The sequence below is a fragment of the Lithobates pipiens genome, unplaced genomic scaffold (assembly GCF_037356315.1).
Source record: "Lithobates pipiens isolate NorthernLeopardFrog02 unplaced genomic scaffold, aLitPip1_a1.2 Scaffold_35, whole genome shotgun sequence".
NCBI classification, from domain to species: Eukaryota; Metazoa; Chordata; class Amphibia; order Anura; family Ranidae; genus Lithobates; species Lithobates pipiens.
The window spans coordinates 14722670-14741271 of NW_027507811.1; the positions used below are offsets into that span (position 1 = coordinate 14722670).

Here is an 18602-nt window from a genome sequence, read left to right on the forward strand (position 1 = left end):
CGCCATCAGGTTATGTTATTTACTAAAGCACGCCCACACGATTTTCCTTTTTTTTTTTACATCTTTTTAATCTTCAGGGAGGTTTCCGAGAATTAAAAAAAAAACAAAAAAAGAAAACAAAAAAAAAAGAAAAAAAACCAACATAAAAACACTGTGATTTAAAAACTTGTGCGGCCAGGTATGAACGTTCTACGAAACGCGCGGGGGGGGGGGGGGGGTCGGGGTTTATAAAGGTTCAGAGAATTAATAAAAAAAAAAAGCTGATCCTTTAAATTCTGTATATATCTCCACCAGGTTATGTTATCTACTAAACCACACCCACACAATTTTCCTTTTTTTTTTTTAATGCGTTTATTAATTCGGCATGAGGTAACAAACATCTAAAAACAAAATTGATTCAGAGTGGAAGGGGGGGAGGGGGGGTTTCAGAGAATTAAAATAAAATAAAAACGAAAAAGGAAAAAAAACAAAACTCTGCCCTGATCATAAAAACACTCAGTGATTTAAAAACTTGTGCGGCCAGGTATGAACGTTCAACGAAACGCGCGGAGGGAGGGGTCGGGGTTTATTAAGGTTCATAAGGAAGATCAAGCAGCGATTGACTGATTTGTCCTCATTGGCCCCCTTCAGCAGTGATCCGCCCTGATGCGGAGTTTGTGGTGTTGGCAATCAGTATTTCCAACTGGAGCTGACCCGCCTAAAGCCCCGCCCAGCCACAGTCACCTGGCAGGTGTTATAAATATAGGGGTATGTAGGAGGAGCAAGTGGATTCAGGAGAGGACAAGCCACTCCTCCTCGAACTGTTCATCTCCCCCCTCCCTGCAGTGTTCAGTGGTTTCTCCCTCACTCCACAGCGACTCAGGGGACAGAGGGAGAATCCATTGTACACTAAGGTGGGGGAGGACGACTCTTGATATTGACACTCCCAGAAGTGTCAGATTCCATGCAGCCTACCCAAAATGAATGTTTCCGTTTTGAGTAGGTGGCGGGTCCTGGGAAGTCCCCCACCCCCCACCACTGACTTTTTATATCTTTCTGAGACTCCATTGGTGAAATGTCCCTCGGAATTTATGATGATGGTGGCCCCCTCCCTGGACATATCTCCCAAAACGTGGGAGGAGGAGCAGCAACACAATCACTGCCGGGAATTCTCACCACTCTGGGAGGGGCGGAGACACAAAGTACTGTGAGGAAGCGTTGCCATTGTGGGAGGGGCGGAGACACAAACTACTGTAAGGAAATGTTGCCATTGTGGGAGGGGAGGAGACACAAACTACTGTGAGGAAATGTCGCCATTGTGGGAGGGGCGGAGACACAAACTACTGTAAGGAAATGTCGCCATTGTGGGAGGGGCGGAGACACAAACTACTGTGAGGAAATGTCGCCATTGTGGGAGGGGCGGAGACAAAAACTACTGTAAGGAAATGTCGCCATTGTGGAAGGGGCGGAGACACAAACTACTGTAAGGAAACGTCGCCATTGTGGGAGGGGCGCAGACACAAACTACTGTGAGGAAATGTCGTCATTGTGGGAGGGGCGGAGACACAAACTACTGTGAGGAAATGTTGCCATTGTGGGAGGGGCGAAGACACAAACTACTGTGAGGAAATGTCGTCATTGTGGGAGGGGCAGAGACACAAACTACTGTGAGGAAACGTCGTCATTGTGGGAGGGGCGGAGACACAAACTACTGTGAGGAAATGTCGCCATTGTGGTAGGGGCGGAGACACAAACTACTGTAAGGAAATGTCGCCATTGTGGAAGGGGCGGAGACACAAACTACTGTAAGGAAATGTTGCCATTGTGGGAGGGGCGGAGACACAAACTACTGTAAGAAAATGTCGCCATTGTGGGAGGGGCGGAGACACAAACTACTGTGAGGAAATGTCGCCATTGTGGGAGGGGCGGAGACACAAACTACTGTGAGGAAATCTCCCCACTGTGGGAGGGGCGGAGACACAAACTACTGTAAGGAAATGTCGCCATTGTGGGAGGGGCGGAGACACAAACTACTGTGAGGAAACGTCGCCATTGTGGGAGGGGCGGAGACACAAACTACTGTAAGGAAATGTCGCCATTGTGGGAGGGGCGGAGACACAAACTACTGTGAGGAAACGTCGCCATTGTGGGAGGGGCGGAGACTCAAACTACTGTAAGGAAATGTCGCCTTTGTGGGAGGGGCGGAGACACAAACTACTGTAAGGAAATATCCCCATTGTAGGAGGGGCGTAGACAGAACTTACTATTGAGAAATCTCCTCCCCGTTGAGGGAGGGCCAGAGACACAAACTACTGTAGGGAAATCTCCCCGTTGTGGGAGGGGCAAGAGACACAAACCACTGCAAGGCCATTTCTTCAATGTGGGAGGGGCAGAGACACAAAGTAGTGCGGGAAATATCACCAGTGGACTCTCAAAGACATTAAGAAGCCAGCCGTTGCCCCCACTCAAGCATCAATTTTGGGGTGGTGTTACCCTTTAATAAAATTGGGGAAAGGATTGGGACTTTATATGAGGCAATATGATAGTATGCCTCCAAACATTTGGTTTTATGTGTTTTCTGTTACTTATGGTTTTACTATGGATATATATATATATATATATATATATATATATATAATATACACATACACAGTATCTCACAAAAGTAAGTACACCCTTCACATTTCTGTAAATATTTAAAGTAGTGAGTGTACAGCTTGTATAACAGTGTAAATTTGATGTCCCCTCAAAATAACTCAACACATAGCCATTAATGTCTAAACCACTAGCCACAAAAGTCAGTACACCCCTAAGTGAAAATGTCCAAATTGGGCCCAAAGTGTCCATATTTTGTGTGGCCGCCATTATTTTCCAGCACGGCCTTAACCCTCTTGGGCATGGAGGTCACCAGAGCTTCACAGGTCGCCACTGGAGCCCTCTTCCCCTCCTCCCTTTAATAAACACTTCGGGCTGTTTTGTATAGGAAAGCCCCAGAATCCCAAGTCCATTTGATATTACCCCAATTTAGATACTAACTAGACCTCTGGTGGAGGCCGGGGTCAATGGAGAGTGTGTACCCTCCTGTGTTTGTTGAGCTGGCAGCCTTGGATGAAGCCCTTGCCGCACACGTTGCAGGAGTACGGCTTCTCCCCGGTGTGCGTCTTCTGGTGCCGGACCAGGACGGAGCTGTTGGTGAAGAACTTGCCGCAGATGGCGCAGAAGTACGGCTTCTCCCCCGTGTGGATCCTCTGGTGCGTGATGAGGTTGGGGCTGCTGCGGAAGGTCTTCCCGCACACGTCGCAGGCGTACGGCTTCTCCCCGGTGTGGACCCGCTGGTGCTGGGTGAGGTTGGCGCTGCTGGTGAAGCACTTTCCGCAGTCGGAGCAGACGAAGGGTTTCTCCCCCGTGTGGGTCCTCTGGTGTTTGATCAGCGTGGCCTTCTGGTTGAAGCTCCTCCCGCAGTCGGCGCAGGCGAAGGGCTTCTCCCCCGTGTGGATCCTCTGGTGGCGGATGAGGTGGGAGATGGCGGAGAAGGCCTTGCCGCAGTCGGGGCAGGAGAGCTGCTTCTCGTTTTTGATCAGCATGGAGTTTTGGGCCGAGCAGCTCCCGCAGTCGAAGTTCAGGAGGGAGTGCTGATGGCGCTTTGTCAGATCGGCGTGGACGGCGAAACACTCCTGGATTTCTGAGCTCGGCCGCCTCTGGCGCAGGGACGCTGCAGAATACGTGGAGCCGTACAGCCCATTGTACTCGATAACTGTGATGGAAGGGTCTTCCTCCAGCTGAGGTGACCCGCTTTCCTCTCCGCTGTCCTCTTCCGTGTCTGCTATGTTATACCCATCACCATCCACAACGTTTTCTTCCTTGTACGGGGTGGATTCCTCTTCGGCATAAGAAGAAAACTCTGAGGGACCTTCAGGTCTACAGCCATCGGAGGATGGATGAGGTTCCTCCTCGCCGAAATCAGGCAAGACATTTTTATACAGACGCGTCGTTTCCGGCATCATGTAGACACCCCCTTCAGTTGCGTCCTCTTCTTCTTCTTCACCGACTTCGGATTCCGCTTTCAGTTCAGATGCACTTAGCGCCCGTGAGTATCCATCGCTGCTGTTCGGCACTCTCCCTAGACAAGACATGATCCTCTTCTCCATCAACCGATTGTTTGCCTCTGCGTGGTACGGTGGTTTGGAAATTTTGGCACATGGAAGGTTATCGTCCTCAAATAAGGGAGGCTCCTGCTTGATTTTGCTCTGAGTGGTTTTATTGTAGGAGACTTCTGAGGAACCTGGGGGGAGAAATATGTCAGTGTCAAGCATAAAATTAAAGGGCCAGTATCCTAAATTTCATTGGGCCTTCAAAACAAAAATGTTTCATTTCTATGAAGGACTAGTCCATAATCACATCCCAGCTCCCATTTTACCCCAGATAACGTCAGCCATGGAACATCTAGAACAGTGGTCTCCAAACTGCATCCCAGGGGCCGGATGTGGCCATTTTATTTGGACCTTGGGGCATAATTCCTCCCAATGATGGGGCACAATTCATCCCAATGACCTGAATAATAGGGCACAATTCCCCTCAATGACCCCCAATTATAGGACATAACTCCTCCCAATGAGACCAAGAGTGTGGCCAATGATTGGGCACAATTCCTCCCAGTGACACCAACAATGGGGCCCAATGGAACCAATAATGGGGCACAATTCCTCCCAATGACACCAACAATAGGGCCCAATGACACAAATGATGGGGCACAATTCCTCCCAGTGACACCAACAATGGGGCCAATGACACCAGTGTTGGAACACAATTCGTCCCATGAGACCAACAATGGGGCCAATGACATCAGTGATGGGGTACCATTTCTCCCAGTGACACCAACAATGGAGCCCAATTACACAAATGATGGTGCACAATTCCTCCCAATGACACCAATGATGGGGTAAAATTTGTCTCACTGGCACCAAAGATGGGGCATTGTTTACTCCAACTGATGCTGGGACATTTTTTACCCCAGTGGTCATAGTCCAGCCCCCCTAATGCCTGAATAATGGTAAACTGGCCCTTTGTTTGGAAAATCAGGAGACCCCTGAACTATAACAACAATGAGGGGTCACAATTCATCCCACTGGCCCCAACGATAGGGCACAATTCCTGCCAATAACACTGATGCTGGGACATTTTTTACCCCAGTGGTCATAGTCCAGCCCCCCTAATGCCTGAATAATGGTAAACTGGCCCTTTGTTTGGAAAATCAGGAGACCCCTGAACTATAACAACAATGAGGGGTCACAATTCATCCCACTGGCCCCAACGATAGGGCACAATTCCTGCCAATAACACCAACAATGGGGCCCAATGACGGGACACAATTCCTCCCAATGACACCAACAATGGGGCCCAATGACCCCAATGATGGGGCACAATTCTTCCCATTGACACCAACAATAGGGGCCAATGACACCAATGATGGGGCACAATTCCTCCCACTGACACCAACGATGGAGCACAATTCCTCCCAATGACACCAACAATGGGGCATAATTTCTCCCAATGAGACCAACAATGAGGCCAATGACATCGATGATGGGGCACAATTCCTCACAGTGATACCAACAATGGAGCCCAACGACACCAAATGATGGTGCACAATTCCTCCCAATGACATCAATGATGGGGCAAAATTTGTCTCACTGACACCAAAGATGGGGCATTGTTTACTGCTTCTGATGCTGGAACATTTTCTACCCCCAATGGCCACAGTCCAGCCCCCTTAATGCCTAAAGAGTGGCCCTTTGTTTGGAAAATTTGGAGACCCCCTGAACTAGAACAACACCTTGACAAACATCTATTTTTTTTATTTTTTTTAACGTTTAAATGTCGTCCAACCTTATTTCAGCCCTATAAAGGACAAGCATTTTTTAATCCACCAGTTAAGACAATGACCCATGGCATATGTTCAGCTACATGGCAAGACAGATGTGGACTGTCCTTTGTGGTCCTTTCAAACGTTGGGAGTCTTTTTCACGTGCATCGACCTTTTCATTTAATCTGATTTGGCTTAATCTGCTCTACAGCTGGTCATCTATAGAAGGCTTGGTGAGATACAATGGACACCCAACTCATCTAGAAAGAACCACTATAAATGATGAGTTGACTAATCCATCAAACTCCCTTGGTATCCACAAAACTTTCACTATGCCAAGCGCCAAACAGAAAATAGGTAACTGAGGGGTCTTGTTTTTAATGACACTTGTCATCTTAACTGGGCAGCCATTGGTAAACTATGGAAGGTCACCTTTCTTCTGCAGGTTCTCTGGTAACTATATACAATCCTTTCCTTGTTTAACCACTTACAGACCGGACCAATTTGCTGGTCAAAGACCAGACCACTTTTTGCGATTCGGCACTGCGTCGCTTTAACTGACAATTGCGCAGTCGTGCGACGTGGCTCCCAAACAAAATTGACGTCCTTTTTTTCCCACAAATAGAGCTTTCTTTTGGTGGTATTTGATCACCCCTGCGGTTTTTATTTTTTGCGCTATAAACAAAAATAGAGCGATAATTTTGAAAAAAACACATTATTTTTTACTTTTTGTAATAATAAATATCCCCCAAAAATATATAAAAAAACATTTTTTTCCCTCAGTTTAGGCCGATACTTATTCTTCTACATATTTTTGGTAAAAAAAAATCGCAATAAGCGATTATTGATTGGTTTGCGCAAAAGTTATAGCGTTTACAAAATAGGGATAGTTTTATAGCATTTTTATTCATAATTTTTTATAATTTTTTTTTTTTACTAGTAATAGCGGCGATCTGCGATTTTTATTGTGACTGCGACATTGTAGGGGACCCATCGGACATTTCTGACACATTTTTGGGACCATTGTCATTTATACAGTAATCACTGCTATATAAATGCAGTGATTCCTGTGTAAATGACACTGGCAGTGAAGGGGTTAACCAGTGGGTGGCAGTGTAGGGGTTAAGTGTTCCTAGGGGTGTGTTACTAACTGTGGGGGGGTTGGGCTTTCATTTAGTGTACACTGATCTCTGCTCCAATCACATGGAGCAGAGATCAGCGTCACTAGTTGCTAGGCAGAATGGAAAAATGTTGTTTACACAGCATTTCCTCCATTCGGCCGCTCCGTGAGACGATCGCGGGGATGCCCGCGGCGATCGAGTCCGCGGGTCCAGCGACCGGACTCACGAGGGTCCTGACCAGCGCGGGAGCGCGCCACCGGCGGCGCGCTCCCGATGGCACGGCAGCATCGAATATTGGACGTACCTGTACGCCAATATGCCTGCCCGTGCCATTCTGTCGACGTACATTGTCGTGCGCTGGTCGGGAAGTGGTTAATCCACGTCAGCTGATGAGCCATCGCCGACCAACCACTAAGCTTGGAGGCTCACAGATAGATATCTCATAGAAAACAGTTCTATGGTATTCCCTGGATCATCTGGCTATTAAGCCTCTAGTCCAGTGATGGCGAACCTTGGCACCCCAGATGTTTTGGAACTACATTTCCCATGATGCTCCACTACACTGTAGAGTGCCGGAGCATCATGGGAAATGTAGTTCCAAAACATCTGGGGTGCCAAGGTTCGCCATCATGGCTCTAGTCTATAGACGTGCCTACACATCTTAAAAAAAAAAAACACCCCTCACAATTCTGCTATTGCCATACACAAGAGATGGACCTCCTCTTACCAGGCAAGATGATGGTCTGCAGATTCTCCTTGACCACGTCATTACACACAGCCACGTGTCCCAAGAACCTCCACACCTGTTTCCAACAGAGGACATTAAGCGACCATCAACAAGGCCCGCTCTAATAACAGACCACGCCCAGCTTCCAGAACCCCTCTCACCTCTCCGGTCAGTAGGTGAATGATCTTGTTGCTGACCTCCAGAACCTTCTTGTCTGCCGTCACCGATCGGGGCGTTGGTGGCACCATCGGCTTCTTGGCGCTGTTGGCCCCTTTTGACCCAAGGATACCTTTATTCGAAAATTTGCTGGACTTCCCGACCACTTTATAGTCCTGGAAGTTGAGGGTGAAAATAAAAAGTGTTATAGATGAAGTTGTGGTCAGATCTAAGAGACCCCAATGTTCCCAGCCCCAACAGAACTCCATGGGAGAGACGGTTAACACATCCATCTACCATTTGGACCCATGCAATGCCCAAAGGCCAAACAAAATCATAGCTATCCAGGAAAACCCTGTCTTAGCAACCTTTGAAGGAACCCTAAGCCCTTGTACACAAGGTCAGACATTCCGACAACCAAAACCGTCGGATTTTGTCCGAAACTGTTGCATACACACGGTCGGACAAAGTTGTCGGAAAATCTGATTGTTCAGAACGTGATGACGTTATTTCGTTTCAGCCACATCCCATGCTCAGATAACTGACCGCATGGACCCCGTAAGGGCATAGGGAGCCCCCCTCCCCCGGTATGGCAAAGAAGACAATGCCTTGTAAGGTCCTCCCACTACAGCTTTTAGCCCTTGTACACACGGTCGGACATTCCGACAACCAAATCCATCGGATTTTGGCCATAACTGTTGCATACACACAGTCAGACAAAGTTGTCAGAAAATCCGATCGTACTTAACGTGATGACGTTATTTCGGGACTACGTTCAGGCTAGTAGCCAATAGCTTTGGTCTAGGAATTTGATCTGAGCATGTGTGGCACTTTGTCCGATCGGAATTCTCTACACATGATCAGATCATGTTGTCGGAAAGTTTTATAGCCAAGCTGGAAAACTTGGTCCGTCGGATATTCCGACGGAAACAGTCCGATGGAGCCCACACACGGTCGGATTATCCGACAACACGGTCCGATCGGACATTTTCCGTCAGAATGTCCGACCGTGTGTACAAGGGCTAAGGATCCACAGAATCCTGGTTGATGATGGTGGTCTACCACCTGGACCCATTCAACATACAAAGGTCAACCAAAATCCTAATTATTCAGGTCAACACAATGGGTGACTAGAAGAAAATTAGCCACTTGGTATCCAATATGGCTTCCCACATCCATCTACAGCCTTCCTCAAACGTTTTACCCAGGAGGAACCCTTGCAATCATTTTCAGGCCTTGGGGAACCTATATCTACAATTCACATTACATTTATATGATCTGCATGAGAGGTGTCTTCTTATGTTGGTGGTCAGTAGCAAAAGGTCCTAATTATATTGACCACCAGTGGAATATTATTATTATTATACATGATTTATATAGCGCCAACAGTTTACGCAGCGCTTTACAATGTTTAGGGGGACAACACAATTACAGTACAGTTCAATACAAAAGATACAGGAGGGCCCTGTACATAGAGCTTACATTTTAAAGGGAAGGGGTGGTACAAAAGGTAATAGCTGCAGAATAGGGGCAGCCTTTCCTTGGTGGTCAGATGGAGAGGTTCCTCCTTACATCCATCTGGACCCATTCAATATCTGAATGCAGACCAAAATCCAAGTCATCCAGGTAAACAGATGACTACAAGGAAATGCAACCAGTTTTTGAGTCGTCTACCTGCTCCATTAAATTGGGTAATAAGTAGCAACTCTGTCAAGTTTTTTAGATCTGACTTCACTTTCTTTCCCTAGGAAGAGGAAGTTTCTCCATAATGAGGGGAAGCCACATCATAAAACTCACCAGCAACCTCCATAATGAGGGGAATCCCTATCATAGTTCTCACCAGCAATCTCCATGAGAGGAAGCCCTATCATAGTTCTCACCAGCAACATCCATAATGAGAGGAAGCCCTATCATAGTTCTCACCAGCAAGCTCCATAATGAGGGGAAGCCTTATCATAGTTCTCACCAGCAACCTCCATAATGAGAGGAAGCCCTATCATAGTTCTCACCAGCCACCTCCATAATGAGAGGAAGCCTTATCATAGTTCTCACCAGCAACCTCCATAATGAGAGGAAGCCCTATCATAGTTCTCACCAGCCACCTCCATAATGAGGGGAAGCCTTATCATAGTTCTCACCAGCAAGCTCCATAATGAGGAGAAGCCCTATCATAGTTCTCACAAGCAAGCTCCATAATGAGGGGAAGCCTTATCATAGTTCTCACCAGCAACCTCCATAATGAGAGGAAGCCCTATCATAGTTCTCACCAGCAACCTCCATAATGAGAGGAAGCCCTATCATAGTTCTCACCAGCAACCTCCATAATGAGACAAAGCCTTATCATAGTTCTCACCAGCAACCTCCGTAATGAGACTAAGCCTTATCATAGTTCTCACCAGCAACCTCCATAATGAGACAAAGCCTTATCATAGTTCTCACCAGCAACCTCCGTAATGAGACTAAGCCTTATCATAGTTCTCACCAGCAACCTCCATAATGAGAGGAAGCCTTATCATAGTTCTCACCAGCAACCTCCATAATGAGAGGAAGCCCTATCATAGCAACCTCGTAATGAGACTAAGCCTTATCATAGTTCTTACCAGCAACCTCCATAATGAGAGGAAGCCTTATCATAGTTCTCACCAGCAACCTCCATAATGAGAGGAAGCCTTATCATAGTTCTCACCAGAAACCTCCATAATGAGAGGAAGCCCTATCATAGTTCTCACCAGCAACCTCATTAATGAGGGGAAGCCCTATCATAGTTCTCAAAAGCAACCTCCATAATGAGAGGAAGCCCTATCATAGTTCTCACCAGAAACCTCCATAATGAGGGGAAACCTCATTTTAGTTCTCACCTGCAACTCTGAAGGAACCCAACGGTTCCACAGAATCCTGGTTGAAATATGGTGATCTACCATCTGGACCCATTCAATATTGAAATGTAGACTAAAAGCCAAATGATCTAGATGGGCAGGTGACTATGGGACAAATAACCACTTGGTATCTAAGATGGCTTCGGAAAAAAAAGAAAATTCAGCCGTTTGTAAGCCATCTACCTACTTCTTAATGTGGGGAATAATGAGAGGAAGCCTTATCATAGTTCTCACCAGCAACCTCCATAATGAGAGGAAGCCCTATCATAGTTCTCACCAGCAATCTCCATAATGAGAGGAAGCCCTATCATAGTTCTCACCAGCAACCTCCATAATGACGGGAAGCCCTATCATAGTTCTCACCAGCAACCTCCATAATGAGAGGAAGCCCTATCATAGTTCTCACCAGCAACCTCCATAATGAGAGGAAGCCCTATCATAGTTCTCACCAGCAACCTCCATAATGAGACGAAGCCTTATCATAGTTCTCACCAGCAAGCTCCATAATGAGGGGAAGCCCTATCATAGTTCTCACCAGCAACCTCCATGAGAGGAAGCCTTATCATAGTTCTCACCAGCAACCTCCATAACGAGAGGAAGCCCTATCATAGTTCTCACCAGCAACCTCCATAATGAGACAAAGCCTTATCATAGTTCTCACCAGCAAGCTCCATAATGATGGGAAGCCTTATCATAGTTCTCACCAGCAAGCTCCATAATGAGAGGAAGCCCTATCATAGTTCTCACCAGCAACCTCCATAACAAGAGGAAGCCTTATCATAGTTCTCACCAGCAACCTCGTAATGAGACTAAGCCTTATCATAGTTCTTACCAGCAACCTCCATAATGAGAGGAAGCCTTATCATAGTTCTCACCAGCAACCTCCATAATGAGAGGAAGCCTTATCATAGTTCTCACCAGCAACCTCCATAATGAGAGGAAGCCCTATCATAGTTCTCACCAGCAACCTCATTAATGAGGGGAAGCCCTATCATAGTTCTCAAAAGCAACCTCCATAATGAGAGGAAGCCCTATCATAGTTCTCACCAGAAACCTCCATAAAGAGAGGAAACCTCATTTTAGTTCTCACCTGCAACTCTGAAGGAACCCAACGGTTCCACAGAATCCTGGTTGAAATATGGTGGTCTACCATCTGGACCCATTCAATATTGAAATGTAGACTAAAAGCCAAATGATCTAGATGGGCAGGTGACTATGGGACAAATAACCACTTGGTATCTAAGATGGCTTCGGAAAAAAAAGAAAATTCAGCCGTTTGTAAGCCATCTACCTACTTCTTAATGTGGGGAATAGGTAGAACCTCTGTCAAGTTTTTATTGGAAGGATCTGACTCTGGCTTTTTTTTCCAGAGACATCATAGGAGGTGAGGGGAAACCCCTTCTTAGAAGGTTCTCAGTAGAGCAGATGTCCCCATTAGAAGATTTTCCCTTTTGTTCTTTCCTGGTGACCACTATAAAACGGTGGGTTTGCCATCACTTTCTGTCTCAGCACGACATAGATCCATCTATGGATGGGGCAGAAAGCTCACCTCGCCGGTCAGAAGGAAGACGATCTCCAGGGTGAGGCTTATAATGTCCTCCGATACCGGCCTGTGGTCGGGCTCCATCCTGATGTCGGTGGGTTCTGGGAAGCCTGCGGGTAAGAAGATGGGAAGAATAATGAGCCAAACCTGAGGAACTTCCTTCGTCTTAGAGGATAGAAGATGAAGGGAAAACTTTATGACAAGTTCTTCACCATCTACTGGTGGAACCATCTTATAGAATATGTGGAAACATTATTGTGGTATGACATGGCAACCAATAGAGAAGTTCATTACTGTCAATGGGTGGAGGAGGTGAGCCGGCACCCAGCGACGCGTTTTATGGGGGTAACGTCTTCCTTTCATGGTTGGCCACCATGTTAGGTTAGAAAAGACACCAAAACTATGGCTGGCATCATCGGACAGGAAATGAGCTGTGAGCCCTCAAATACATCCCCTCACTATTCCAACTTCAATTTAATTCCCCCATTATGACTGCAGCCAATAGCCCTCCCCCTCCTTTAGCCATGTGGCCATCATTAGAGGGATAGTTCCCTGCAGTATATATTATGGAATATATGGTGGGTGAAGGAGGCGGCACAGACAGTCACCTGCACTGAGTAGAGTACAGCTGCCTCCGAATCTCCCCGAAATACCACACTAAACTCCCTTTAAAGGGAAAAAATAGACAACTTCCTGATAAGCTTTGGTCACTTCCGGCCTATAGTGATGATTTGCGTTCCATAGGTCGTCCTTGCTGTCCGACTTCCGGTTTTTTTTTTTTGAGTCTCACGGGCGGGGCTCTGCTGTCCACCAGGGTCACTTCCGGGTTGTTGCGCTCCAGGTGATTATCTGTTTCTGCGTTCCAAGCCTCAGTGCGGCTCTCCGGCGATTGGGCGCTGTCTTGCCGAACTACATCTCCCATAAAGCACACAAATCTGACCCGGTGCAATGTGTTGAGGGGGGCGGGTGTTCCGTGTCCGAAAGAGTTCCTTTGTGACCATACTGGCTTTATTCTATGAGGGGTAAAAGGAGCTGGGTGCTGTATCCCATAGTAACCAACCTTGTGAGCAGTAACCCATAGCAACCAAGGATAAGTGCAGTAACCTATAGCAACCAATGTTAACTAGTAGCAACCAAGGCTAACTCTAGGAACCCGTAGCAACACTTCCTAAGTACAGTAACCCATAACAACCAAGGATACGTGTAGCGATCCATAGCTAGCAGCAGTAACCCACAGCAACCAAGGATACATGTAGCGATCCATAGCTAGGAGCAGTAACCCACAGCAACCAAGGCTAACTCTAGGAACCCGTAGCAACAATTGCTAAGTGCAGTAACCCATAACAACCAATGATATGTGTAGTGACCCATAGCTAGGAGCAGTAACCCATAGCAACCAGGGCTAACTCTAGGAACCCATAGCAACCATGTCGTAGAGCAGTGAGCCATGTTAACGAACAATGGGTGCAGTAACCTCTCCAGCAAATAAATGTAAGAGCAGTAACCCATAGCAACCAATTACAATCGTATCTTCTACCTGCGTGAATTCATTAATATGAATGATGGTTGGTTGCACTAGGTTACCACAATTAGCACTGCACCATTGCTGCAGCCATTCTAAAAGCCCCAATCCCAGTACAGACTGTGGACCAGGACCCCCCCCCCCCCACCCCCATTGAAGACTTTGGACCAGACCACCCTCAGTCCTCACTATGGACCAGGGCTCCCTAGTGCAGACTATGGACAAGGGCTCCAGTACAGACTGTGGACAAATTCCCACTAAAGACTATAGACCAGGGCTGACTATGGTCTTGGCCACCCAAGTTCAGGCTATAGACCAGGGCCCCCCATTCTCCCCAGGGGAGACTATGGACAAGTCAACCCCAGTGCAGTGCAGACTGTGGACCAGGACACCCCATATCCCCCCCCCCAAAAAAAATAAATATAAACTAGGCCACCCTAAGTCCTAACTATGGACCAGGGCTCCCTAGTGCAGAGTGTGGTCCAGGACACCCTCAGTCCTAACTATGGACCAGGGCTCCCTAGTGCAGACAATGGATAAGGGTTTCAGTACAGACTGTGGACTAGGACCCCCCAAACCCATTGAAGACTATGGACCAGGGCTGACTATGGACTTGGTCAACCCAGTACATGCTATAGACCAGGGCTCCAGTACAAATTGTGGACCAGGACCCCCCCCCCCCCCCCCACCATTTCCTCCAGTGAAGTCTATGGACCAGGCCAAACTCAGTGCAGTGCAGATTGTGGACCAGGACACCCCATATTTCCCCAGTAAAGTATATGGATCAGGGCTCCCTAGTACAGACTGGGGACCAGAACACTCCAAATGCCGCCCTCAGTCTGACTGCCCTCAGGAACCCTCCCCCCACTGCCAGTAAAGACTATGGACCAGGTCAATCCCAATACAGGCTATAGACCAAGACTCCAGTGAACATTTTGGACCAGGACCCCCCTTTCCCCCCAGTGAAGACTACGGACCAGGTCAACCCCAGTACAGTGCAGACTGTGGACCAGGACACCCCATATCCCCCCCCAGTAAAGACTTTGGACCAGACACCCTCAGTCCTAACTATGAAACAGGGCTCCCTAGTGCACAGACGATGGACAACGGCTCCCATACAGACTGTGAAGCAATTCCCAGTGAAGACTATAGACTAGGGCTGACTATGAACTTGGTCACCCCAGTTCATTCTATAGACCAGGGCTCCAGTGCAAATTGTGGACCAGGACCCCCCCCCCCCCACCATTTCCTCCAGTGAAGACTTTGGATCAGGCCAAACTCAGTGCAGTGCAGATTGTGGACTAGGACACCCCATATTTCCCCAGTAAAGAATATGGACCAGGGCTCCCTAGTGCAGACTGTGGACCAGGACACCCTCAGACCTAACTATGGACCAGGGCTCCCTAGTGCAGACTGTGGTCCAGGACACCCTCAGTCCTAACTATGGACCAGGGCTCCCTAGTGCAGACTGTGGACCAGGACACCCTCAGTCCTAACTATGGACCAGGGCTCCCTAGTGCAGACTGTGGACCAGGACACCCTCAGTCCTAACTATGGACCAGGGCTCCCTAGTGCAGACTGGACCAGGACACCCTCAGTCCTAACTATGGACCAGGGCTCCCTAGTGCAGACTGTGGACCAGGACACCCTCAGTCCTAACTATGGACCAGGGCTCCCTAGTGCAGACAATGGATAAGGGTTTCAGTACAGACTGTGGACTAGGACCCCCAAACCCATTGAAGACTATGGACCAGGGCTGACTATGGACTTGGTCAACCCAGTACATGCTATAGACCAGGGCTCCAGTACAAATTGTGGACCAGGACCCCGCACCATTTCCTCCAGTGAAGTCTATGGACCAGGCCAAACTCAGTGCAGTGCAGATTGTGGACCAGGACACCCCATATTTCCCCAGTAAAGAATATGGATCAGAGCTCCCTAGTACATACTGGGGACCAGGACACTCCAAATGCCGTCCTCAGTCCTAACTATGGACAAGGGCTTTAGTACAGACTGTGGACCAGGAACCCCCCACTGCCAGTAAAGACTATGGACCAGGTCAATTCCAATACAGGCTATAGACCAAGACTCCAGTGAACATTTTGGACCAGGACCCCCCTTTCCCCCCAGTGAAGACTACGGACCAGGTCAACCCCAGTACAGTGCAGACTGTGGACCAGGACACCCCATATCCCCCCCCCCAGTAAGGACCAGACCACCCTCAGTCCTAACTATGGACCAGGGCTCCCTAGTGCACAAATGATGGACAACGGCTCCAGTACAGACTGTGAAGCAATTCCCAGTGAAGACTATAGACTGACTATGAACTTGGTCACCCCAGTTCATTCTATAGACCAGGGCTCCAGTGCAAATTGTGGACCAGGACCCCCCCCCCCCCCCCCCCCACCACCACCATTTCCTCCAGTGAAGACTTTGGACCAGGCCAAACTCAGTGCAGTGCAGATTGTGGACTAGGACACCCCATATTTCCCCAGTAAAGAATATGGACCAGGGCTTCCTAGTTCAGACTGTAGACCAGGACACTCCAAATGCCACCCTCAGTCCTAACTATGGGCCAGGGCTCCCTAGTGCAGACTATGGACAAGGGCTTTAGTACAGACTGTGAACCAGGACCCCCCCCCCCTATTCTCAGTGAAGACTGTGGACCAGGCTTCCCTCAGTCCTAACTATGGGCCAAGCCTCCCTAGTGCAGATTTTGGACTAGACCCTCCATTCCCCAATGAAGACTGGAACAGGTCACTCCCAGTGCAGACTGTGGACCAGGATCCCCTATTTACAAAAGTAAAGTTCTATGGACCAGTGCAGTAGGTGTGACCAGGACCCCCCCCCCAAGTGAAGACTGGGCCAGGACCCCCCATTCCCCCCCAGTGAAAACTATGGACTAGGTCAACCCCAGTGCAGACTGTGTATCAGGACCCCCCAGTGAAGACTGTTGACTAGGTCAATCCCAGTGCAGACTGTGGACCAGGACCCCCCCCCCCCTCCCCGTGAAGACTATGGACCAGATCAATCCCAGTACAGACTGTAGACTAGGACCTCCCCCATTTTCATCCCAATGAAGACTATGTACCTGGTCAATACCAGTGCAGACTATGGACCAGAGCCCCCCAAAGTGAAGACTATGGACCACACTATGGACCAAGCCCCCCACTCCAGTGCAGACCACGGACCAGACTATGGAGCAGGGCCTCCCATTGCAAACTATAGACTCGACTATGGACCAGGTCGTCCCCAGTGCTAACTATAGACCAAAGCACCCCTAGTGCAGACTATGGACCAGGGCCAGGTTATGGACCAGGGCCCCCATTCACTCGTGGCAGGCCATTACGTAAAGCTGGCCACGGTGTGTTGCCTTCTTCATTGTACCAGGAACACACAGGAAGTGGCAGGTCCTGCTCACACTCCTCTCTTAGAAGTCCATCATTGCCACCCTTGTGTCACTGTCCCATCCACAGGATGTAGAAGATGGAGAGTATTCGCTGGTGATGGCCATCTATGGAGGGCCCCTCCTTGACCCCGGACTTCGCTCTGCCTATCTCAGCCTGCAGACCATCTCTAAACCTCCCCAGATATATCCAGCGCCCCCCTTCTTCCAATACGTAAAACCACCCAATGAAGACTTCGATGACTGAATGATCTTCCATATGAAGCACCTTACTACGACTGAGATGTGTATACGGTAGACACCAAGTTGTAGCTATAGGTAGAAAATTCCCTGCCCCAACAATCCATACCTCCTGCTTCAGTCCTCCTCCTTGCCCGTCTCCTGCAGCACCCGCCAACCCATCCCCCCTCCTGTCTCACTTCTCCTGCCGCAAAAAAATGTAAAGTTTTTTTTTTTTTTTTTTTGGACTGGTCCACCTACATTTCAGGCATCTTTGCACCCTCGCAATTCTAAGTGCTGAGAACCCAATGGGATGCACCTAGGAAACTCCACCCTGGGAACAAAGTCATCACCCCCCTTCTCCTTTATACTCCTTTTCACATTAGCGTGTTTCCAGAGTCGCATGACTTCCAGTGTGACTTTGGAGCTCGACTGTGATGGGATTTTGATTCGACTTTACATTCTATCAAAGTCTCAGTAATTTGAACTGGTGCCATTGAAAAGAATGGTGTGCGATTTTGTCATGTATATTTGATGTCCAAAATCTCATGACAAAATCGCACAAGGCTTGAGGCTACATTCACACTTGTGTGACTTTGGACACTAAAGTCGCATTACAAGTTGCACCCCATGTATTTCAATGACAACCGCTCAAATATGTGCGACTTTAACCACTTGCTTACTGGGCACTTAAACCCCCCTCAGTCCCAGAGCAATTTTCAGCTTTCAGCGCTGATGCACTTTGAATGACAATTGCGCGGTCATACAACACTGTACCCAAATGAAATTTTTATAATTTTTTTCCCACAAATAGAGCTTTCTTTTGGTGGTATTTAATCACAGCTCGGAGTTTTATTTTTTGCTAAACAAACAAAAAAAGATGCAAAAAAAAAAATCATGTTTAAAAGTTTGTTATAAAATTTTGCAAACGGGTCATTTTTCTCCTTCATTGAAGTGCGCTGATGAGGCGGCACTGATAGGCTGCACTGGTGGGCACTGATGGGCTGCATTGGTGGGCACTGATAGGCTGCACTGGTGGGCACTGATAGGCATAGTTAAGGCGGCACAAATAGGCACAGATAAGGCAGCACCGATGGGCACAGATAAGGCGGCACTGATGGGCAAAGATGGGCACATAAGATGGCACGGATGGGTGGCAGGGATGGGTGGCACGGATGGGCACTAATAGG

At 48.1% G+C, this 18602-nt stretch overlaps 2 protein-coding genes across 2 annotated transcripts in view; one reads left to right on the plus strand and one right to left on the minus strand.

The window, feature by feature from the left end:
• The window catches only part of LOC143955508 (uncharacterized), a 76188-nt gene that overhangs the window by 31836 nt on the left and 25750 nt on the right, over nucleotides 1-18602 (plus strand). The window lies entirely within an intron of this gene.
• Nucleotides 242-13057, minus strand: LOC143955749 (uncharacterized). Its single transcript, XM_077465870.1, has 5 exons — nucleotides 12874-13057; nucleotides 12272-12375; nucleotides 7852-8022; nucleotides 7691-7766; nucleotides 242-4261 (listed from the first exon to the last, which is right to left on the minus strand). Exons 2-5 carry the CDS (start codon nucleotides 12347-12349, stop codon nucleotides 3039-3041), a joined length of 1548 nt encoding a protein of 515 aa, XP_077321996.1. The 5' UTR covers nucleotides 12350-12375; nucleotides 12874-13057; the 3' UTR covers nucleotides 242-3038.

Excerpts from the sequence above, each read along its gene's own strand:
- LOC143955749 (XM_077465870.1), bottom strand. The coding sequence starts at position 12,349 with ATGGAGCCCGACCACAGGCCGGTATCGGAGGACATTATAAGCCTCACC. Across the intron at positions 8,023-12,271 it reads TCTTCCTTCTGACCGGCGAG|GACTATAAAGTGGTCGGGAA; the intron begins GTGAGCTTTCTG and ends CTCAACTTCCAG. Across the intron at positions 4,262-7,690 it reads GCAGACCATCATCTTGCCTG|GTTCCTCAGAAGTCTCCTAC; the intron begins GTAAGAGGAGGT and ends TTCTCCCCCCAG.